This window comes from Pecten maximus, chromosome 6 (assembly GCF_902652985.1).
Source record: "Pecten maximus chromosome 6, xPecMax1.1, whole genome shotgun sequence".
Lineage (NCBI taxonomy): Eukaryota > Metazoa > Mollusca > Bivalvia > Pectinida > Pectinidae > Pecten > Pecten maximus.
Window position 1 is genome coordinate 27,835,551 of NC_047020.1, and position 25,582 is coordinate 27,861,132.

Consider the following 25,582-nt stretch of genomic DNA (forward strand, 5'->3'; position numbering starts at 1 on the left):
AATCGATTCGAAACTTTATGGTCGACATCATTATATGGTCATGCGGAAATATTCTGTTTCTTTATTGAAATAATACATGATCGATGCTTGTTGATATGCCTAGTGGTTCCGTTGTCGCCACCTTGCTACACATTTTAGGATATGACGTAACCCGGATTTAACCTAGACGGCGGCTGTCGTTGATGAAGTAGAAGACGCTTACTCCTCCTGAGCACCTGGTCTTATTTCCTTTGTTCTTTTCAATCTTCAGTTTGTGTTCATATTTTGCCCCCATATATCAATTTTGAGTTGCAATTATGGTTTCGTTATTGAAATGTACATTTAACCAATATGAGGAACCGAAATATTCTATACATTAAGCCATCAATTATGGATCTTCGTCCCCGATGACAGAGAACCCGTCCTCTGGGCTTTTCTCTACGCCATTTGCCCGGACAAATGTTATTTTCCTTGTTTTGCAGAAGAAATATGGGACAGCGTTCGCTGTTTTTGAAGTATGTGTTATTTTTCTTACCTCCAATCTAGGTATTTAATCTAGGTTTTCATATACATATCAAACGGGTAACATGTACTTGAGAACATCTTAAAATGCCGGAAAACATTTATATATATTTAAAGAGATTTGATAGCTTTATGCAGTTTCCTAGTACAGGGTAGGTGGTGTGTCTGATTGGGGAGGTGGGATAATAAATTACTTTAATATATTTAAAAATTCAGTATTCGATTTCAAAAGAACGTAAAGCACGTGGTTATAGTCTGAACCATGCCACTTTTCTAATGGATAAAACGTGGTATCCAGGTAGCGACAAACATAAGGGTTATAGTTGTTTTTAAGATACACACATAATTTTTACACCTTGATTCTCTATGACGTGTCACGTATTCCGCAATGTGCGTCATATATCAATATGGTAGATGTAGCTTAAACTGTATGTTACATAGTTTAATACAGTAAGTACAGATTTCAAGTCTTATGAAACAGAGGACGAGGTCCAATATATAGGACACAGGGCGTGGCTATGAGATTAGAGGATACAGAGGACAACTTACTAACTTCTATGGTGTTATAAACAATGTCATAATTTCTTATGTAATGTTACAGTTTACACGCATTATATCATCACAATTCAATATACATTAAGAGTTAGATACAGAGGAGCCAAAACTTAATTTAATTAAATTCCTAACTCAATAAATATGTGAGAATATGGAGAGAAGGACATGATGTTCTCGAGGGCGTCTCTCATGGAGTTCCATATCGTACCTAGATGATATATATCAGAGGTGATGAACATCTTAACACTATTGGAACACGAGTGATAACGTCAGAATTAATGATATAAAGCGATTCTTATATACATAATATATTCCTGACGAATACATGAGTTTTTTTTTCAGAGTAAATTATTATTGCAGTTTATCTTTAAATCTTTCGCCGGAAAGGAAATAATACATCGGTGCAGGATTTATTCAGAAACGATTACGTTCTCCGACTAATATTTAATATATAAATACAAAGACGTGCACAATTATTTAGACGTATGATGTTTTATAAATGAAATATATAATATTGCATTTAGTTTGAAAAAAATTGTAATACGGCATTTCAAGATGATCCATTGAAAATTTGTATATATGTAATATTGTCTATTCCCTTTATCGTACTCTTTATTGTTCCCGTTTCAGCACAGTTGCTTGATGTTATGATATTCAGCAACAGCAACAGCAGCAGTAGTTACTCAATGTACTTTTATGTAATGTGTTTACTAATTGTGGCTCGTTCGAAGAATTTGAGAATTTTTGGCGCGTCATACCACTCTGTAAATTCATTTTTTATCGTGATAATCACCATCATTTCACATGACGTGCATTGAGAAATTATAATGAATACTCGGTCACATGTGTGCACCCATACCGGGGATCCTTGGGGACATGCCACTACTCTGAGCAGTGTGCTACTCGTTGCGTTCACTTTTATGTTTAATTCTGATATATAAACACCTTTATAGACAAATATAAATATGCGATATTTTTTTCTAACCCTCTACTTTTCCTCCGCCCCTAACAGTTTATTACACCACTGGAAGATTGGACTGTTGAGACAGCGCATAGGTTTCTCCTTGTAAGACGTAATTTAGTTCCACCATTTTCTGTTAACTGCATGATGAAGTGCCTAAAATAATGCTTTTAAGAACTCATGATCAATGGTAGACCCTTCGAGTGCCTCATTGACGCCGCATTATTAATGTTGCCTTTTTACATACGACATGTATATCACACTTGTGATGTATAAAAATCCTGTCTTTCTTCATATAGTACTTTACTATTACGTACATGTCTTTAAAAGGTCGTTATTGTTTTTTTCTGTTGCAAAGAGTATCTACCTGGAACAAATTATGCACATGAGTCTTATGCTGAAGAAGCATATCAGTTTTTAAAAATATATTTAGTAGCAAACCCCACAGCGGCTGAATGACCGTCTCGAGTGACAAGGCGTTATCACGTGACGGTCATCACGCTCATATTAGTAACTTTCACGACAGCATAGAACATAACTGACAGGACACTGTTACCATTAACATGATGACCAGTCTCTATTGGTTTTGCCTTCTGGCTGGTCAGGTCATCAATGGATTTCAAAATATTGTAACACCAAGCTGTCGGCCGGAAATGACCGTTTGTCGTTTTGAATGGACATTGGACAGCAAACAAACCATGGTTCATTATGAACCAGATGGGACTGGGTATCCTGTTATAATCGATAATGGAACTTTGTACATCCGGGAAACTTGTCGGACGTCGAAACCAATAACGCTACAAGGTATATATGTATTATATTATGGTAAAAATTAAGAAATTTTGTCAATTCCGTTTTCTTAAAATAATACAGACATCTAGTCTACAGACAAAGAAAAAGCTCATGGATATAGGAAAGCATGTTTTCGCTTCAATTATCTAAGGCTGGATGAAATAAGGTATTAATGAACTAATTATCAATTATCTTCCGTAAATGTTCCATTTCTTGTCGCAAGAAATACCTGACAGGTTTGGATTAAATGGTCGCCAGATATTTGTTTTAGACATAAGAATAGCAACCCGGGAAATCACAGAAAAAGATGTTGCAAAAATGTTTTTTTTCTCCATTTTAGCGATGAAGGTAACAAAAATCATAATCAATATCTTTTAACACGTGACTATTTACATTAAGGATGTCAATTATTGGATATGACAGTTATGAAGTAGCTCCTCCTCCAAAATAATAACAATAATAAAACATGAAAACAATACTGGACAGATCAAACCTGATATGTATGTGAAGATGGTGCGATGTCCAGATATCGTTTAAATAATCCAAAAGGCTCATAGTAGGCTGATACACAGAAAACTTGGCACAGATGCACTAAGAAAGCAATGAGATGATCGTTTTGAACGTCCAAGTATTTACATACTTTTTTTCACAATTTATTGGAATTATCAAGAAATCTTGGTGTTTCGGTCCCTATCATCACCGATGCTGATCATCATTAACATACAATGCATGTATTCCTCAATTCATTGTTAAATATATTTCCGCTTATGGTTTTATAAATGTTTCATTTTGTATGACTTAAAATTCAAATAACATGCAATTGTAATTATTTAGTATATACGAACGACGATTCGAACTTTCCAATATGCCATTTCAAGGCATTTTCTTTGTCAATACAAACATTTAAAAAGAACAGTTTCCATGCACAAATCATTACAATACAATGATGCTTGATATGGTACAACTACTCGAGAGAGTTTGTTGTAGTGTACTATGTCAGAACATGTTTATAATTTCTAACTTTCTAGTTGCAGAGTGAAAAATAAACAAAATGACTGACAATGTGCTTTTTTAGTATAAGATATATGGACAGGTAAAACGATTGCATTGATAATGCTTTGACAGCTTACTTCGGCGGGCATATCAGAATACCAAATGATAGCGAGAAAACTTGGTTATGTTGACTGAGCACTAGTCTGAGCTATATGTATGTTGAAAACCGGAGAAATCACTGACCTGGTGTAAAAGGTCCTAAAAATGAAGTGTTAACCACATAAAGCGCATTTTTAATGGTATGCTTAGCACGATTTAAGCATTTTCCCTGATTAAAAGCCATGGTAATTGTTAGCAAAACAGCCCCTGAGTAGACTTTCGTTTTATTTGCATCGATAGAGAAAAGTCAGCGTATCTTAATGGAAGGCATCGTTCTGATTGGCCAAAACTTGTAGAAAAATACTGATGATTAGTAATGTATGTAATTGCATCAAAAATATAGAGTATCCATCCAAAACGTGGAGAGATATGAGTGAGCGTCCAAATACTCTCAAATATATGCTAATGATGAGGGATGATGTATACTTGACCTATAACCTGTATCCATCTTTCTGTTTGTTAACCAGACCCCTATTTTATGTCTTAAGAATGATCATTATTCTCTACATTTAAGAAACTTTTTACTTACGTATATATTGCCCACTTACCTACTCTACCAGTTGTCCACGTAAAACTAACGTGACTTGCATAACTCTATTGCTCACAGGTCGTACATATCTAGCCCAACACCTAAAGGTTCAACCCATCGTCTGTTATCAGATGGGATGCATGAGCTGTGATGATTCTACGCAGATAAATGCAGTATCATATGAAAGCCTTTATACCACTGAGTGTAGACTAACACGCAGTGCACTGATAGAAGGGTAGTTCAGGTAGAAGAGCCAAACAGATAACTGGGCCGGGACCCCCATGTAGTTAATAGTCAGTGTCTGTGGTTGCCTTGCGATTTTACCTGTATCAACATGTACATCAATTTTGTCGGACAGGTATTAATTTATAACTTGTCTTGAGCTTGACATATCAGTTAAACTTCACGTTTTGGTTATCAAATCGACTTTTATATAGTCCAATGTACTATTTTTATATTGTTAATATTACTTCTTATTAGAATTGTTTGACCCCGCATCCACTATGATCATAGCTACATTTGTATAATCCTAAATGCCACTTTAACGAAAATTGCTTAAACTTATTGAAAATGGAAATTAATTATGTTTAACTTAAGTACATGTATATAATTCATTAATAAAATCTTAATTAGGATTGTCAATTTAAACACCGATTTTGTTTCCATGCATACAACTGCGTTAATAAAACAGCAGACGATAACATTTTGCTTTAACAGAAAAATAAAGCATTACATTTAATCCTGATTTTTCATAAATGTCTTATTTAAGTCCAAATAGGACAAATAGAATTGACAGGTAAGGCTAAGGCAGTATACAGCTATACAGGTAAACACCAACGGTAGCACTAAGCTAGTAAGCGCACTTCGAGATCACTATTGCGTTAAGGTTAGATTACATTCAATTGCACATGCCAAAAAGCATTTGAAATAAATGTAAATTACAATTGAATCTGAAAACCTCGTGTCGCTGTAATATTTAATGTATACTCAATTATCAAAATACACAAAACCACATATGTATAAAGTACTCCCAATAATATAAATTATATAGTAAAATTCACACTATGAATTGACATCAATAATATAGTTTAAGGAATCAATCTTAACATGAGATATGTATCTAAAGCTTTATAACGCCTAGATCTTCACCAAGGAAGTGACAGTCTTGAATCAAGGACGAGTCCTAGAAGGACTGATATATGGCAATGCTCACTATAATTCTGGTGTTTTTAACTTTAAGTGATTCGACCATCTGCGGATGTGTGCCAAAATTCGTACCTTGATCAGCTGGATCAGCTAATGTTTGGAATAGTTGGCCAGTTAACAGAAAAACAAACATAAAACATACATAAAACAGTCATTCTTATAATTTACAGTGTGACACAGGAACCATGTGCCGTTGTATCTACCTTAGTTTTCATACAATGTACTGGTGATATGACTTTACCCGGATTTGACCTAGGGTTATTATAAAGCAGTATACGCTTAAATTCCGGAAAAAAAATTGTCCTTATTATGTTTTTATCCTCATTGGAACTTTTTTTTGTTATATAGAATTACGGATTCTTTTGCATTTTCTACTTTCTTCTGTTGTACTGCCCTGCAGGTAGGGCGTAAGAATTGTACCTGCTGCCCCCATTGCATGATCGTAAGAGGCGACTCAATTTGGGATCTTATCTTTTCTCTTCATTCTTAGCAACTTTCTTCTTCCTAATGTCTCCATTGACAATGCCTCACTTTTGGCCTTTAGTTGAGCGCTCGCCGCTGTGAGGAAGGTTTTGGGTTCCGTCCCCTAGCCGAGACATACCAGAGTCTTTAAAAATGGTAGTTGCTGCTCCTGCTTGGCGCTCAGCATATTAGGAGTGGGACGACTGGTTCGCCCGTTGTCAGTATAATGTGACCGGGTGGGGTGTGCTGCTGGGTGTCTTCGACAGTATGCTTCAGTGAGGTAGCGCTATAAATCGGCAAAAGTTCCGGCCTATCACAAGGAGACTGAACACGAACATACCGCAGCCTCCAAAAACACACATACGCACTCGCCCACACGCATGCATGTCGCACGCACGAGAGACCGTCGTTAAATCACCTTAGCTATCAATAGACGTTAAACACAATAAACCAAACCAAACCAAACTGTTGCTTTCATGCTTCATCATAAAATGTCTCATTGTTTCAGATTTGGAAGATGTGTCATTAACCGATGGTCAGGATAAACTAATCTACACGATCAATGGCCAGTACCCTGGACCATCCATCGTGGTATATCAAGGTCAACAGGTTAGTTTTTTAATATTCAGTGCCACAGACCACGGAACTGTATGGTGCATTTGTATTTTTTTCGGGTAAATACTGTATCTATTATTATCTGGGTTTTTGTGCCTTTCCTGCAATTATTCAAAATAAGATTATAAGAATGTTCTCCTTATATTTAGATATAGTTTTATAGTAAATGCAGTTGTATTGCTTGCTGTTACTTTAAACTTTCTTTTATTCAGACATTTCAAAACATTTATAGTTACAAAATTGAATGTACAGAATAGGAAATAGAAACAAGTGTCTCAGACACCTGTGTAAATCTATCACCTTATCATAAACAGCAAATATAATGAGGATGGACAACATATCATTTGCCATATAAGACCATATATTAACAATGAATAACAAAAGTTTAAGCAAGGAGAAGAAAAGGAAAATGGTGAATACTTGGTGTAGAGTTCAGGTTGTTGAGACAGACAACTTGACTTTAAGTACAAAAACATGCTTTTGGAATAAATGAAATTTTATGAAAACCTGTTTGTTTTAAGTACAGTGGAACTTCGTTAACTCGAACTCGGAAAACTCGAATATCCCGCTTAACTCGAAGTACCTCGTCGGTCCCGGCCGAATTCTCTCTTTATCTTAGTAAAGAAAACTCGGAAAACTCGAACTCGGAAAACTCGAAAAACTCGGATAATACGAAATGATCAAATAACTCGAAGTATAATTTTCGTCGATCGGTGGTAAACGCCGACATTTTTTAAGAGCTAAATCCCGTTTGTAATACTGAACATATCGGCACTACTAACCTACATGCTATTATAAGTGTTTCATAAATTCATAAAAAAAATTGTCGGTTGAATCTTATAACAACAAGTCTTGGTGATAAAAAGTACTGCTTTACTTACATCAGGTAATTTCCTAAGGCGGTTGCCGATATTAGTACACACGATAGTCAACAACTCATCTACCCGTTCGCTCAAGCGGAACTAATCTCTGACACACCGGTAGATCTACCCGGCTGATGTTTTTACAGGTGTTAAAATGAAACAGTGACCGGCGCCTATTAAATCTTTAAACTGCTGAAACAATAGCGTAATTACTGCCGAGGTGTTCAGAGTACTACTGTAACGGTCAATGCTGTCTATTAAATCGGATAAAACGCCAACTCAGTTACAGTAACATTTTATACGCACATGCGCAACCCAACTTCCGGTGCTAATGCACATGGAAATGGCGTGGTTATCAATAAAAAGTAAGTAGGCTGATCAAACAGTATTTTATATGTCCAATAAAAGGTAATGTTTCTGTTACGTTTTGCATGCAATCTGTGTTAAACTACGGTTATTTGATTTGACACGAATAACTTATTTTGTCGAATTCCTCTTTATCATTTACCTTTTCCAATCATGACTTGCACATCAGATCGTTATTGAAGTGACTAAGTGAAAGAAACTTTATCGTGACTGTATATCGGCAAAAATACACCAAATTACAAGTGACATAACGAAACATTACATATATATTTACATGTATTGACCAGTCTTCACACTAAACTGATGAGCGACAGAGCGAAGTTATAATGATTATATAATGTTGACAAATATTTACCAAACTTTTCACAAAAAATGATAACTCGCTTAATTCGAACACTCGGATAACTCGAAGTTTTTTCGTGGTCCCGTCGACTTCGAGTTAACGAAGTTCCACTGTATATAATCTTGAACAGCTAAGACGATGACCTTATTTCCTTGTAGTGAAAGTGTTTGGTTCCCAAATAGTAAGATATCTGTTGTAATATTAAAAGGTAAGGAATTTAAATACTGCCTTCTATGTCGTCGTATCTGGCACATTCTAAAAGGAAATGGGTAGCGTTTTCAACTTGGCCGCACAGACAAAGCGGAGATCGAACAATATTTTATCATATAAATAACTGTTTAGGGAACTACATTCCATTCGTAGACGAGCATGATAAATTTGACCCTTTCGGGTCCCAAATGTGTAGTGGATAGGTATGTTCCTGCTCAACTGTTGATCGAGGTAAGCTTTTAGAGCAGAAACAGATGGGTTTGATCGAACGTGAGGTGGAAGTTTATTCCATTGATCTATTGTAGAGGGTAAAAACGATTGTTTATAAAAAGCAGTTTTGCACAATATTGGAGTGACAAATGTTTAGTCCGAGTTTCTTGCATCATAATTATGTCCCTCCGAAACTGTGTTAGGTATAAGACCATATAAATATTGAGGAGTATATTGATAGAACATTTTATGAAATTGAAGAATTTTTCGATTTTGTCTACGATCAAATAAACTAGTTCATCCTACCTCATTGAACAATTTATCAATTTGCTGTTATTGCAATACATATATCTATGTATTTTTCTTATTTTTTGTTTTTGTTTAAAATGGTGAAGCAAGTGATATTTTATTTAGAAATATATAATTTATAGGTTTCTTTTAAAAATCTTTCTAAAATTTTTGCTTCCTATAAATATTGAGGGGCCGCGGTGCCCGAGTGGTTAAGGTGTACCGACACTTTATCACTAGTCCTCCGACACTGGGTTGCGAGTTCGAAACCTACGTGGGGCAGTTGCCAGGTACTGACCGTAGGCCGGTGGTTTTTCTCCGGGTACTTCGGCTTTCATCCACCTCCAAAACCTGGCACGTCCTTAAAAGACACTGGCTGTTAATAGGACGTTAAACAAAAACAACCCAAACCAAACCAAACCAAACCAAACTATAAATATTTTGTTTAAAGACGTAATATTATCTAATATCTAGATAATAGATTTTTGAATGCTATAAATCACAAGAAAATAATGGAATACATTTGTAACTTACCTCATCTATGGTATTAAGGTAGAGGTGGTGGTGAAGAACAAGCTGTTGTCGGAGGGCGTCACTATACATTGGCATGGCCTCACCCAGAAGGGTACGCCCTGGATGGACGGGGTTGGATCTCTCTCCCATTGTCCTATAAACCCAGAGGAAACGTTCGTATATAGGTGAGAAATAAATACCATCCCTATTGCGATGTCCTGAATTACTCCAAGTTTTTGCTTCAGATTGAATGTGTACATTATGTAAGTACACATGATAAAAATTCTGATATGTAACTTGCATGATTGTTTATGACAATTAATTTTAGGTTGGAACTGTAAATAGAATATCATTTAACAAACCAATAGCATAATAACTTATAAAATACAAAATCAGTATTGTTACATTTTTTATACGTTGACGGTATTGACATCCCTATTCATTATACAAACTTACATGTGTGTTATCTTATGAAGTCATAAAAAAACATTTATCAACATACACGAGAAAACTATTTTATATTAATCAAAACTAACAATATTTAGAAATATCAATAATAAATGTTCATTGCGATATTCCAGCTTCGTGGCTGATCCAGTCGGTACTCATTGGTATCATTCCCATCACGGAGCTCAGAGATCGGAGGGACTTGCGGGCGCACTGATTGTCCTTGACAGGAAGGAGTATGGTGAGGAGGTAATTACATGTTTTGTATAATGATGATATGAATAGTTACGGTAACGTTTTCATTGTAGAACCATTGTGACATCGAAATGGAAGAGGCCCGGCTTTAATATGTTTTCGCCGTTTGTTATTAAATATTAACATTCAAAACACTTATTTATCACTTTGATTGAAACCGAATACAAGTGCATCTTTCATTCTTTAACAATTCCCATCAACTCGAATAATATGGAAGTTCAATGAATTACTATTGTTCGTAAGGCTTATATATAAAATGTATTATTACATAATACGTTTGATTTTCCTTAACTATAAACATGAACTACATTTGGAACTATTGCACGGCTAAAATGACTTTTGCATGGTCACATGCGAACTATTGAACGCCGGTGACGCTTTGGAATTTGGTCACGTGCGAACTAATGAACACCTGTGACGTTTCGGAATTCGTCCAACCCTCGGTACTGGTAATCGATCAATGTTCTATTACACTCGGCCTTCGGACTCGTGCGATAGAACATCAGTCGATTACCAGTACCTCGTGTCGAATATTCTGGACTATTGCACAGACACCCATGATATATTTAATTATCGTTTAATAGTTATGGACAGTGTCGTCATGAATGTATTTTATTAATATTGACAGGAAGCAGATCAGAGTCAACAGACGGAGTATATCATGTTCTTACAAGACTGGTTTCATAGATCGTCAACCGAATTAAACAAATTCCTCGCCTGGGGAATGCTACAGTAAGTGACGATACATTTAATAATATGAAGCGTGCAGGAGCCTGGAAGTATGCCTGTTGTTATTATACACTGGGCATTAGGGCATTGCTTTTCTTTTGTTACACTGAACGCGCTATAGTTTGCATCTGAGGCATTTTGAATTAGTATACTAACTCATAACTGTTCAATAAGCTAAATATTATCCGTAATAAGCTGGAATTGGTAAAACACTAATTTCAAATCTGAACAAGAAATATCTTCAAAAAAGATAAACGGCATAGTTTTAATGCTGGTGGTTATAATATAAAACTTCTGGTGAAATAAATGAACGAACTAATGTGTTTCAGCACAACAAAATTATATAAGTTTGAATCATTTTGGTGATAATAAGACTGCATTTGAATCAGGAATATTATTTTATTAAAGTGTCCTCTGAAAAGATCCATCCACTTATTCAGCTTGCATTTAATCTTAACTTTGTTTCGTTTTTAACTGCGTATCTGCATTTTGCATTGACCGCTACATTGACCAATCACATACTTCATCTTGACCAGTAACGCCTGTCGCGTCATATCCGGCCAAACGAATATTATACGGCTATGCCGAAAAAACCTAATAGTGGAACAATGTTGACATATAATGTAAAAGTAATGATAACTACATGTTCGGCAATAGATAGATTCATCTCTAAATATAAAATGCTAAATGTGTTTTGTAAACTAAAACATGTGTGTATATTATTTTTTTTATCAGATAGCTAGTAATTAAAAGTTATTTACAAACGCTTCAAGATAAACATTCCGAAACCTGTTTTGAGTTATAACGTAATTTCTCTAGAGTTGAAGACAAAGGAACAAAGTCGTAATTCTAGATACGTCTCTGTAAGTATTTAGAGTTGAAGAAAATTTTAGTGGAACAAAATTGTAACTCAAGTTACGTCTCTGTAAGCATGTAGAGCTGAAGAATGCTTTACTGGATCGAAGTCGTGACTCAAGATACGCCTCTGTAAGCATTTAGAGTTTATGAAATATACAGCGGAACAAAATCGTAGTTAAAGATACGTCTGTGCACATATTTAGAGATAAAAAGACTTGTAATCTCTTATTCCCCTTTTCTCAAAACCACGTCCTTGTTCCCCTGAACAATCGATATCCTCTGCCGCCATCCCTACCCCATTGCAACATAAGGATCTTAAAACTTTCTATTATGTCCTCATTTATCTGTCTTTTTGTACTTTTATTTTGGCCTTTTAAACTTCAACATTGTGAACGACATTTGTATTTTAGATTTCTACGGGGATTCGATCAGGATCAATGCTTTGCACCATATTTTGGAGCTGACCAGGAAAACGTTGGTTTTATTCCCTTTGAATCTGTGCTGATCAATGGGAAAGGTAGGGTTTTCACTTCATCTCTAGATGCACGTGCTGGAATGTGATCAGTTTATCGTATGTCTATTTGGAGATTAGCACCCATTGTATCCATGATATCTAAAATGAATATTCATATTGCATATATATTTCCATAGTCCTTGTTTACAGTTTCCCTCTTGAAAGATGAACATAACATTCAAAAAAGAAAATTGCAGTGAATTTATTATAATATTAATGTCTCTCGTTTGCTATACTTTAACACCTGTTAATGTTCTATATCTACACAATTGTAACCCCTAGCATGACGCAACCTAGACTTACAGATGTATGATGCAGTTTTATATTCATTATTCGGGGAATTCTGTAGTTAATACGAAATTTATGTTTCAATGTGCTATCCTCATTTACATAAGCCTCTGAACAGTAAACATACAATGTACGTTGGTATGATTGTACTTTCATCAGTCTGCAGGATATCTGGTATTTTATAAAACAATTACGTCTATCACGTGACAAATCATTAGAAATACTGAGACAACAGAAATATTACAGCTGGAGACTGTTATTAGAGTGCAAAAAAAAAGGGGGAAAAAAACCCACAAAAAACAACACCCCGAACACATCCGTGCCAAAGAGGTATTCATAGTCAGCATGCCTTTGAGATAGGTACTTTGAGATAGGTACTTGGTGTGACATTTACAATTTCCACTTTGTTAACATATCGATACATTTGACTTTTTTTTATACATCCACATGGTATTTCATAATGAAAGGACAATATATTTGTGAATATGTTTAGATTTTGATTCGTCACAATTAATAAGGACTTTTTATATTTTTGCACAGGAAACCGGTTTCTTACCAGTATGATGAAGGAAAGTTTACCGTGGACAGTGGAGACATTCAGTGTAATAGTTAATGGAACTTACAGGTTCCGCGTGATCAACGCCGCCATGACGTATTCATTACAAGTTTCAGTAGATCAGGTAAGATCAAGAAAATTTTATCTAAAGCGTACCAATTTAGCTGCCACCACTATAACAACCATCCGACGACGACGGCGACTACGACGACGGCGACTACTACTACGACGACTACGACGACGTCGACCGGAATTGTAACGTAGCCTGCTTGCGTCCTTGAAATACAAACATATTCCTGTAAATATTCTTAAATATCGTAATAAATACGCACAGCCCTATCTATTTTCAAAATATTTCAAAGGCCGATTTCGATTCCTCACTATTATTTTGGATTTCCAAAGTTTTGGTCTCTAGTATCACTGACGATCCTGAAGGATGTTTAAGGTTTGAAATAAAAATCTGGTTATTTTTTTTATGATAATCTAGTTAGGTCTTTCTCTACTTTATTGGTGTTATCTTATAAAAAAAAAAAACCCAGAGAATACCAATATAATAACAAATCAATACAACTCAAAATCGATCAAACAATATCAGCAAAGTATAGATTTTCGTTCAGACCTAAGAAAATTTACGGCTAACTAAATCAGGTGTTCCGGAAGGGTAAGCAGACTAAAAGCTTTGCACCTGTAAATATTATGTATTATAATGGCTAAAAGTATCATCGGGTTAATGTTTACATAGATTAGTTCCCAATACATGTCAGACATTATAAATTAAAGGATGACGTGTTAAGATAACATGATTTTCATTCTCCAGCATGAAATAGAGGTTGTTTCCGTGGATGGGAACGGAGTCGTTGGTGTAAGAGGAGATGCTGTAATCATCAATGGCGGGGAGCGATTTGATATGTTGGTACGGACCGACAAGCAAGTTTCCAGTTACTGGATACGGGTAACCACTCTGGCGGACGGCGGACAGAATAAGGTAAGGTAATAGGACATTTTCATAACAATTACTTTTATCCAAATATATCTATCGGATATTGACGATATACCGAAACACAATACTATCATTCCCTTGCATAGAATTGATGTCTATTCATACATATATACACGCTAAAGTCTTTCGCTCCAATGTACCATACATCTAGTCAGATGGTGTTGCCCCGTGATTTCGTGCATTGTCAGATAGGGATGACACTTTCGTGGCGACTTATCAACTTCTTGACGAACACTGAGTACTGTATTGTCATCAGCTGCCCATTATATGCTATATATGTAGATGAAATTGATAGCATCGTTAGTAAAACTACAGGCGCTAAGATGTCAGACGTGTATGCGTGGGTACATAGTTTTAATATACTAGAATCAAAACCCACTTACAGGTGAAGTAAGTTTTAATGAAGTGGAGTCCATCAATAGGTAAAATAAGCTCTACTTTACCATGATTCATTGATAGATAGAACTACATTTTAATGAAGCTGGATCCATTGTTGTAAAATCAGCTCTAATGAAGCGGGAAAATAACACCAATGCAATGGAGTGCCTTACGCATAATATCTTACGAAATATTTCATTCATATTTTACAAATTTTTAATGATTTTTTACGGCTTGGTTTTTCGATATATTTTCTGTTCCACACACTAGTAAATAATTGTTAGACCTTTCCCTCGTTAGGTTTATTTTCCTTTGTTTAATTTTATGAATATATGCACCGCAACAAAAGTGCGATGCTGTTGTGTTTATTTATTTATTCATTTTTTTATAGTGTTGTCGGTTGACTTTTTTTTTTAAATGTCTCGTAAGTCGGCCAGGGAAAATTATATAACTATTAGGAGTAAATAATTATCTACATATTTGTGAAGATTTTTGACAAAATGGAAGAAATGTATAAACATATTACGAACAGTTTAACCCCGAGACTGTACATTGACTTCACAGAAAGCTTATTGTTAATCGTTGACATTACAGACGATGGCTATACTACGGTATGAGGGATCAGATTCCATCCTCCCTGTAACGGAAGGGATGGCATGTGATGCTAGTAGACGCTGCTTGGTAGTGAACTGCATGTTTGGGTAAAGTACCTCTGTATTTACTTAAGAACAGTTACTGAAATACGCTTATCATTGTGTTTACATCAAAATTGGTGAAAGTGTAATTGACGATTGGATTTTGTTTCAGTCACTCTTATGAATTATACTTTGAATATGTTTTCGGATAATTCGGATAATTTTTAGAATATGTACATATCAAAAGCAGGTTGAATTGGTAGTTTGAATTTATCTCTTTCTTCAATAAACCCTACGAATTATATTAGAAACATTTTCACTTTCAAGTTAATTAGTTATGTAAAGATAAAAGGTCCCTTCAACAATACGATTTTTTATGAATCTGTTGAATTATACTCTAAATCAATTTATCATTTTCAGATAGTCCTTATACCATAAAACGTGTTTTTAAGGGATGCACATCAAACATGAATCTATTGAAATACTTCTATGTATATAATGCATGTCAAATATGGGTTAAACTGCGTTAAAAAGCTGCTTAACCTGTCTAGGACTCGTCAGGTGTGTAGAAAGCGAAAGTTAGGAAATAAGTATTTATAAGTAAATTAAGTGCATGATCGTGTCAGTAAAATGATCTGCCATGCCCGATTACCACACCTGTCGACAACTCCTCTGAAACACATAACTCTTTCGAACTACGCTGTAAGTTTATAATTAGGTAATTAAAAGGTGTGGTCTATTTTAGTATTGTCGTCACTTACATTAAAGGTTTCTACATTGATTTAACAATTAACTTCCTCTTCACTGAAGATGATATGTCTGCATAAAAAACGCTTATGTAGCCAACAAATTACACTCGATTAAACCAAGTACTTGTAAATAGTCTCCTTCCTATGGAGGCAGTCTCTGAGAAGAGGTTGTCCTTGCCCACATACGGATGAGTCATAATGGCATAACGCATATCATGTTTAAAACTTCTATTCGAAAATATCAACATATGTAAGATTGCGAAATATCTAAAAGTCGTCGGTCTTTGCAATAAGATATGACTAATGGTAGCCACATTTATCTTTTTATAGTATTTACTTGTGTTTACCAACTTAGTTTTTACATAGATATTTTTTATGTTTTCTTTCCTTTCATTTAATGTCTATTTTACTCGCCATTTATTTGCACTAAAGAACTGTTACTTTACGGGCCGTTAGGAACAAATTATTAAATCTTTATAAAGATGATTCATTACCTAGCAACATAATGGCGTCTATCGAAAGATTAATTAACGACCAAGATACTTATTTACATAAGTCGAATGATCAATTAATGACAAAGTTTCGCTTATTCAAATAAGTCGACCGATCATATAATGACCACGTTACTTATTTCATAAGTCAAAAAATCAATTAATGACCATTTTCTTATTTACAGATGTCGAAAGATCATTCATGACGATAGAAAAATTAACTGAGTAGCAAAAAAAATGTAAATGTCGAATAAATTAACTGACAAACAATAACATTATAAATGTAGAAAGACAAATTTACAGACAGACTATAACATTATTAATGTCGATAGACAAATTATTTGACTAGCTACATCAGTATATGTCTGTAGATAAACTAATTACCATGTAACTTATATGCAAATTGATTAAGTAATTACCTTGTTGTTTAATTCTATTCATCGATAACAAATACTTGGTCAATTTTCAAAGTTTTTTTTTATTCATTCAATGTGGATAGACAAATCAATAACCTGGATACGTTTCTATATTCGAAGAAAAAAAATTTAAAATTGATTTGTCAATAGAAAAATTAATAAATAAATAAATAAATATTTATATACGTTATAAGTTACTTAGTTACTTACATATTTCACTACATGAACTAATACACTTTTTAGTTACATTTTTAGAATTTATTTTACATCTTGATTAACCAAGAGATTATCTACATATCTATATATGTCGGTCTACGAATTGATTACATAATTACTTAATTATATCATTATCTCTGTTAGCCAGTTATTTACCACTTTTCATATACGTTGGTAAAACAATTAATTACATAATTACTTATCTATATTATTACACCCCTCCCTCGCGCACTAACGTTGGGAGAGTATACTGGAATTAGGTTGTCCGTATGTCCGTTTTCCCGTCCGACTTGAGTAATTAAGTCCACCAAACCAACAAAGTTGGATACTTATTGTCATTACTCTGATTTTCTGATTCTTCTTCTTTTTTTTTGGACGAAATTTTTCCGATACATTTCTCGAAAAGTATTTGATCGGTCAACCAAGATGGCCGCCATGGCCTCTGATTGTATTTTGAAACTTTAAATTCGCTATAACTCTTTCACTTTTCAGTGGAATTAAAAAAAACTTGGGAGGGATGGTCACAAGATGTGCTACAATTCAATATTTAAAAACCAAATTTAGGTACAAAATAGCTGATATGACTTCTGATTGGTTGAAATGCTGATATCGTCCGATTGGAACTTCCAAAAACAATTGTGGCAATATTTCTTGGGGGGAAAAAATTTAAAAAAATTAAAAAAAAATGGAAGAATTCAACGACATTGGTTTGGCTGCCATAGTAACAACACAGATGCTTATGATTTGTCAAAATCTAGATATTGTTTGATTTATATGGAAATTGGTTTTGGATTTAGTTTTGGGGGGACTATCATTATGGTTTCCCATTACACAATTAGTACTCGTTATATAGTTGCAATGGCATTTCAACTAAAGCTAACAATTTTAAGTCAGTTTAATTCATTATTTGATTATACATCAGTTAAAATTGAACAGCACAAATGTTTACTTATACATCGTTGTATATCAATCGCACAAATACATTCTACATTAGATCATATATCGATTAAAATTATTACAAAAGTTATTTAATTACTTAATTATATATCGGTTTATATTAATAGCACAGATACATAATATGTATCGGTTAGAATTAATAACACCAATACATTATCATACAAATGAACATCTCAGTTAGTCAGTTGATGACCTATTTACTTATTCATATGTGTCGGTTTACCAAATAAATAATTAGTGACGTAATAATATATATCGGTCAGCTAGTAATTCATCTGTTTACCTACTTAATGTACGTATATACATACATATGATCGTACATTGGACCAATTGATCACACAATTAATTACATTTCTGCGTTTACCAATAAATTACCTATTTACTGTATACACATTTCGTCATACCAAATAATGAATTACTTAATTATATAACTGAGTTAACCAGTTATTGAACAGTTTACTCATTCAGATAGTTCGGTTAATCAATTAATTATCTTTTCACTTCCTCACATTTCAGTGGAAGGATTGGTTACTAAATGGCCATGTCGGTAGGTTGTTTTATCAACCATTTACGTAAATGTGTCGGTTAGAGTTTTAGATAGATGAATTAATTATTTATTCTCTTATTAATTACATACAGCCAGTATCCTGACGATCATTTTACTGACTGTGTATCACTTGGTGATATGAAATCAACACCAGAGGAGATTAAACAACATCCAGTTTCCATTGAGCAATCTGCAGACGCATTTCAGGAAATATTTCTCAACTTTCATTACACTCGTGAGTTAAATATAAATATATCCAAAAACCTCATACTTTGTTATGTGACTCTAATATGTTCTGGAAAGATCATTGTTAATAAATCAGTAAATGTGTCCGTCGACTGGTCAAGTCATGTCGTTTTTTCATACCACATTCACCTGCAAATGCTGATTTATAAACATTACCTTGTAAAGTATATCGCTCTCTGAAAAAAGATAATTCCTTCTGCAGTTATTGCTCCTTGCCCACAGAGAAACACTTGTGGACAAAAGATCTTACAGTATGGAAGGTATATTTGAAACGACTGGATCGTGACTAACCTATGAATGTTTATGTATGTATATGATACTAAATTTAAGTTCAAAATCATTTGCTTAATGCTAATTCTTTAAATCGTGGGTATCAAGCGAAGAAAACAAACTGCAACGTGAATTTTGTTTCAGTGACCGCTCATATTTATCAGCGAAATGACCAGTAAACAGCAATATAGACTTAGGTGTTATATTTACGAGATTGTAATCAAATCAACATGTCTTCCCGTTTACACTTAAATATGTCTACAGTGAGGTCGCAAACAGTATATAGGTCAATTTGGCTACTTTGAGGAGATGAACGAAAACGACTAAAGTCCCAGGTCAATAAATTGGCAATCACAGATCATGCGCCACAACAAAATAATGCCATTGACTGAAAGCGGGAATTGAATGAAGCAATCTGGATACGCCGCAGTAGGCAAACTCTAAACCGGGACGAGGGGGCCCTTAGACTCTAGAACATACGTCACCAGGTTAGATATAAAGCGTAGCCGAACCGACTCAGATTAAATATCATCAATTTACACCGATCAATTTGTTAATTCAGGTGGTTCTCCGAACCCTTTTCCCACCTCAGTCAATGGGAAAAGGTTTGTCCGGCCTTCTGTACCACTACAAGTAAGTCATGGGTATCACTACTAATAAGGTTGATCTCGTTAGTTAATCTATGATAAGTTACAGCTTAAAGTACAATTCATGTACATTGTATGTATATATATATATATATGTCTTGGCTATATAAGGGAATAAGAATAAACAGAGGAAAGTTCTTGTCGTAATCTAGATAAATAATTCGACACCCCTTTTGTTAATGGGTAACTTAAAGTGTTTAAGGATGTCTCCTTGATTACTGTCTAACGTGATATGTCCTTGGTAACTATATAAAGAGATGTCTCCTTAGTCAATTTATGTCGTGGTGTCGCCTTGGTTACTGTATAATGTGATGCCTCCTTAGTCAGTATATGTCGTGGTGTCACCTTGGTTACTGTATAATGTGACACCTCCTTAGTCACTATATGTCGTGGTGTCGTCTTGGTTACTGTATAATATGATGCCTCCTTAGTCACTATATGTCGTGGTGTCGCCTTGGTTACTGTATAATGTGATGCCTCCATAGTCAGTATATGTCGTGGTGTCGCCTTGTTTACTGTATAATGTGCTTCCTTAGTCACTATATGTCGTGGTGTCGCCTTGTTTACTGTATAATGTGATGCCTCCATAGTCAGTATATGTCGTGGTGTCGCCTTGGTTACTGTATAATGTGATGCTTCCTTAGTCAGTATATGTCGTGGTCTTGCCTTGGTTACTGTATAATGTGCTTCCTTAGTCACTATATGTCGCGTTGTCGCCTTGGTTACTGCATAATGTGATGCTTCCTTAGTCAGTATATGTCGTGGTGTTGCCTTGGTTACTTATAAGTTGAAGCTTCCTTGGTAACTCTTAGTGACTGCGTCGCCTTGATCACTGTATAACGTAACACCTTCTTTGTGACGGGGCATTATATATTTATTATATATATTCTGTATTGAACTTATCTTTTCAGTTACTACCTCAGGGTAATGGTACGCACATAGCATGTGATGCGGTAGAATGTCGCGATCTGTGTGACTGTACCAATATCGTCAAATTAGGCATCAACAACACAATTCAGTTGGTTCTCCTTAATATGGGTACGCTGGAATATATAACAGTTTATTTGAAATAAAAAATCTTAATTTGCACTAATCATGTTAATATCTATCCAGATGATTAATAACTTATCTAATGTTTAAAATTATTTGTTTTATTTTAACATACATATAACATTTGCATGCCAGTTCTCCTTTATAAACCTTTTTAATTACAGTACATCAGTAAAAAGAATTTTCAGTTGCCCACTTTCATAAATATTTTTTTCACTTATTTTGGAAAATACCATAGAAAATGTCAATAAGAATGTATTGTTTCGAGAAGTTAAGACATGATTATATCACAGACAAAAAATATATTTGTCGCCAATAGATACCAGTAGAGCTGGTCTCAGCCATGGGATTCACATACATGGCCATCAAGTTCACGTCCTTAAGGTCGGCTACCCGAAATACGACAATTCTACTGGGAGAATCACTGAGCAGAATGCTGACATCCTCTGCGACACTCCAGTCTGTAACAACGCTAGTTGGCAAAATTCGTCCTGGGCTGGTGGAAATCTGCCAGAAGCCAATCTTGTGAATCCAGCATTGAAGGACACAGTTTTACTCCCCCGTCAAGGCTACGTGGTAGTAAGGTTCAAAGCCGAAAACCCAGGTATTTTGGTAACATTTCCTTTCTTAAGCTTATCTCTTTGTATGTATTTATAAATGAATTGCCCGAAGGGCAAGTAAATGTTGCCAATATCGGCGTATGTCGTCCGTCCGTCTGTCAGGCTGTCATTCCGGTGTCATTCAGACCACCAAAATTGTTGTATATGTATAAAGACATATAAGCGACACATAAGCAACTTCCTATTAACCTTGAAGGCCAGGGTCATATTGTCGAGTTGTATGCTTGGATGAAGGGCTACCAAGTGTTGTTTTTCTTCCATGAATGTTATTGAACTTCTTTCCTTGTCACCAAGATAATGCTTTTTTTACTAAATAAACAAAAGAGCAATAGTCATGATATTGGGCCAGAAATATGCTGAGATTAAGGCCTACAACATTCATTTTTATCTACAAAATTTTAAACTGAAGTAAAGTTGTAATCAGCTTAGCATTCACACAAAAGACCTAGAACTACTTGAAAGTTACATTAGAAGCAGGTAAGCCATAAATTGTATATTATCATCTAAATTACGAAAACCTGTATTAGTATATTGACGGTGGTCATATTTTTAATGTTATATCACATGAGTATTAAAAAAGTAAATGTCTAACAAACCAGGCCGTTGATTGGCAGGATTTTGGTTCGTACACTGTCACATGGAGCCTCACCAGATATCGGGCATGTCACTCATTCTACAAGAGGGAGATGGTGAACAGATGCCGACGCCTCCTTCAACACTTCCTGGATGTAATAACTTCTTCTCAACAGATGATTCGACAGATCTTCCAAAGGCGACCAGCCTATTGGGTAATGTCATGTCACCAGACCTAGGACAAGGTAATAAATAGCTACAATAGAAAGCAGGGTGCATATACTGTACATCAGGTGGTTTGCGTCACGGGTTTATATTTAGTAAAATAATCAAGATTCTATACTGAGATAGTGTGACACTTGAAAGGGACATGTATTATTGTAGGATAGGCTTTGTCGAAAATTTATGAAATCATAGAAGAAAAAATGATATTATCAGATCAAATGAAAATATAACACAGCGTGTAGGAATATGTACAATTAAAAGAAAGAATAGTTAACACATACAGCATACCACAGTAAACACAACTTTGTAAGATATATTATGATCAACACACATGTAAACAACATACACCGGTCAACACAAGTGTGTGCAACATACACCAGTAAACACACGTGTGTACAACATACACCAGTCAACACACGTGTGTACAACATACACCAGCAAACACATGTGTGTACAACATGCACCAGTCAACACACGTGTGTGCAACATACACCAGTCAACACAAATATATACAACATCCACCAGTCAACACACGTGTGTACAACATACACCAGTCAACACACGTGTGTACACCATACACCAGTCAACACACGTGTGTACAACATACACCAGTCAACACACGTGTGTGCAACATACACCAGTCAACACAAATGTGTAAAACATGCACCAGTCAACACACATATATACAACATACACCAGTCAACACACGTTTTTACAACAAACACCAGTCAGCACACGTGTGTACAACATGCACCAGTCAACACATGTGTGTACAACGTGCACTAGTCAACACACGCGTGTGAACAACAAACACCAGTCAATACACCCATAAACAACAAACATCAGTCAACACGCATGTGTACAACAAACAATAGTCAACACACGTGTGTGCAACATACACCAGTAAGCACACGTGTTTACAACATACACCAGTAAGCACACGTGTTTACAACATACACCAGTAAGCACACGTGTGTACAACATACACCAGTCAACACATGTGTGTACAACATGCACTAGTCAACACACGCGTGTGAACAACATACACCAGTCAACACACCCGTGAACAACAAACATCAGTCAACACGCATGTGTACAACATGCACCAGTCAAAATCTATGTAAACAACATGCGCATCTGAACACACGCGTATTCAACATATACAGTCAACACGCATGTGTGCAACATACACCAGTAAACACACGTGTGTACAACATACACCAGTAAACCCGCGCGTGGGAACAACAAACACCAATTAACACACGCGTGAAAAACAAACATCATTCAACACGCATGTGTACAACATACAACAGTCAACATGCGTGTTTACAACATCAACCAGTAAACACACGTGTGTACAACATACACCAGTCAATACACATATAGAATCATGACAAACACATATGTGTACAATCAGAGCACAAATATAACACATAGAAAAAGATTGGAATAACGAAGAACTATATAGAGGTCGAGAAAAGAAAGAACGGTTATCTTTATGAATTCAAAAGCAATTTGCACAATCGATTAAAACCAGTGTATTATGTTATATTATATTATATTTATTATTTATTATATTATTATTTTTAATGCTATGCCACGACTTTTATTATTTCAGTGACTGATTCCAAGTCGTGTGCAACTCGGAGCCGAGCGTATTGGCAGTACTTTAAAACTACTAAAGCAGGATACATTGCGGGGATATGTGTCCTGTGTGTACTTAACACTGTTACTATCGGGGTACTTTACATAGCAGTCAAATACACCACAGTTAAAGTGGGTAACAACGACACTACCAAACGTCACCGGAGGATAGAGATCAATGAAAGGACCGAACCAGAGGCATTCGTGTCTCCTAGGAACAGGAGAGAGAAGAACCTATATACACCTCTATAATATCTAAAGCTCTATAAATAACTACACCTATGGGATAGGATATTCATTATTGTTCGATAGACACTGGGTCACCTCAATAATCATATGACGTATACCCCGTAGAATGTAGAACGTTTTTTTTTTATAATGGATGTATGCATACGCAAGTCATTCATGTGAACGAGCATTGTTTTGGTTTGGTTACCACTAGTACTGTACAAAAGTAAATCCTGTCAATATTTATTCGCAATTATAGAGACAATATTCGTTCTAGTTATATGTACAACGGGAACTATATGTCGGAACTCCTTTTCACTAAGTTATCAGAGTTCGGGATGACGAAATTTGACTGAATCAGTTTCAGTGACGTAACCGTACAGATTTAAAGAAATCTCGATCAGCAAGAAAGCAGTATACTTGCACGACAAAAGAAAATGATAATGACTAGAAAAACTAATCATAAAGAAATACTATTATTATAGCAACATTGAAAGTTTTAAATTGTCTGATGTCTATATGCCCTTGTTTCCTTTAAAACTATGTCCTGGTATGGCCATGATGTCAAAACTGTTTTGTTTAATGATGTATGAGAAAACTCAGTCTGTTAAATATATTCTAGATACTGCTGAAATGAGATTTTGTGCTTTTATTATAGGCTGTCAACATTTTAAGACTTGCATTATAACATTATTTTATAAATAGATAATATATCATTATTGTAACGACTATCAAGATTAAATACATATCGGCTACATTATCTTTTGCTTGTTTTTTTTCTGTCAACAAAAACAAATTTTGAATGAGATAGAGATCCTCACTACACTCCGAAGTTTAGTGACTATCTTTATTATAATCAGATTGTTAGAATCGCACGTAACCTAGCAAATTGGCCATTGAGGTGGAAACGTCGTGTGATAAGACCTTGTACTAAGGAGTCCATTCCATTTTAACACTCAAGGGGATGCTGTTCCACTTTACACTTCGCTGGGTATTTTGAGCTCAAGTAACCAGCGTTTAGGTCGACAGTGTACAGTGTAGCATCAGGGGAAGGAAGTGTGGTGTCCATCCTTGCTGAAAAACATGTACATCTGTCGATACAGGATTGCTGTCCTGCTAGCTATTGGTTTATATCTGGCGGAAGGCTCCGCATCTTTTGACCATGAAGTGACGCCAAGTTGTAGTCCGGCCGAAGCAGTTTGTGAGTTTGACTGGTCTGTCACTCACTCTGAGACAATGATACTATTTGACAAAGACGATCGTTCTTCTCTGCCTTTAGTCTATACAAATGGCTCAATCTACAAACGCCTAGGATGCTACGAGTATGAGGAAGCGACGGAGGAAGGTAGGTATAACAGCAGACAATCAGAGGTGAGGAGGAACCCGAGATCACACAACTAGGTTATAATGACACTTTCGTAAAGGACATGCCATCCATTATCTGGAAATCACAACACAAGTATACATAATAATTGTA

General features: G+C 35.3%; 2 protein-coding genes across 3 annotated transcripts in view; both read left to right on the plus strand.

The window, feature by feature from the left end:
* LOC117329438 (laccase-1-like) overlaps positions 1–24,862 on the plus strand; it is a 36,177-nt gene extending 11,315 nt beyond the window's left edge. Inside the window, exons 1-15 of one of the 2 annotated variants that reach the window (XM_033887376.1) lie at positions 2,548–2,821; positions 6,667–6,767; positions 9,606–9,751; positions 10,148–10,262; positions 10,897–11,000; positions 12,266–12,372; positions 13,198–13,337; positions 14,031–14,198; positions 15,186–15,292; positions 18,695–18,837; positions 19,681–19,751; positions 20,677–20,803; positions 21,135–21,419; positions 22,050–22,253; positions 23,852–24,862. In XM_033887376.1, coding sequence (XP_033743267.1) covers positions 2,581–2,821; positions 6,667–6,767; positions 9,606–9,751; positions 10,148–10,262; positions 10,897–11,000; positions 12,266–12,372; positions 13,198–13,337; positions 14,031–14,198; positions 15,186–15,292; positions 18,695–18,837; positions 19,681–19,751; positions 20,677–20,803; positions 21,135–21,419; positions 22,050–22,253; positions 23,852–24,129 — 2,337 coding nt within the window. In that variant the 5' untranslated portion in view covers positions 2,548–2,580 and the 3' untranslated portion in view covers positions 24,130–24,862. Of the gene's footprint in view, positions 1–2,547; positions 2,822–6,666; positions 6,768–9,605; positions 9,752–10,147; positions 10,263–10,896; positions 11,001–12,265; positions 12,373–13,197; positions 13,338–14,030; positions 14,199–15,185; positions 15,293–18,694; positions 18,838–19,680; positions 19,752–20,676; positions 20,804–21,134; positions 21,420–22,049; positions 22,254–23,851 lie in introns of those variants that run through there. The other variant, XM_033887377.1, reaches the window with a different exon arrangement.
* Positions 24,863–25,056: 194 nt separating this feature from the next.
* Positions 25,057–25,582, plus strand: part of LOC117330123 — a 30,076-nt gene continuing 29,550 nt past the window's right edge. The window contains exon 1 of the mRNA XM_033888341.1: positions 25,057–25,450. Within this exon, the coding sequence (XP_033744232.1) occupies positions 25,189–25,450 (262 nt within the window). The 5' untranslated portion in view covers positions 25,057–25,188. The remainder of the gene's footprint in view (positions 25,451–25,582) is intronic.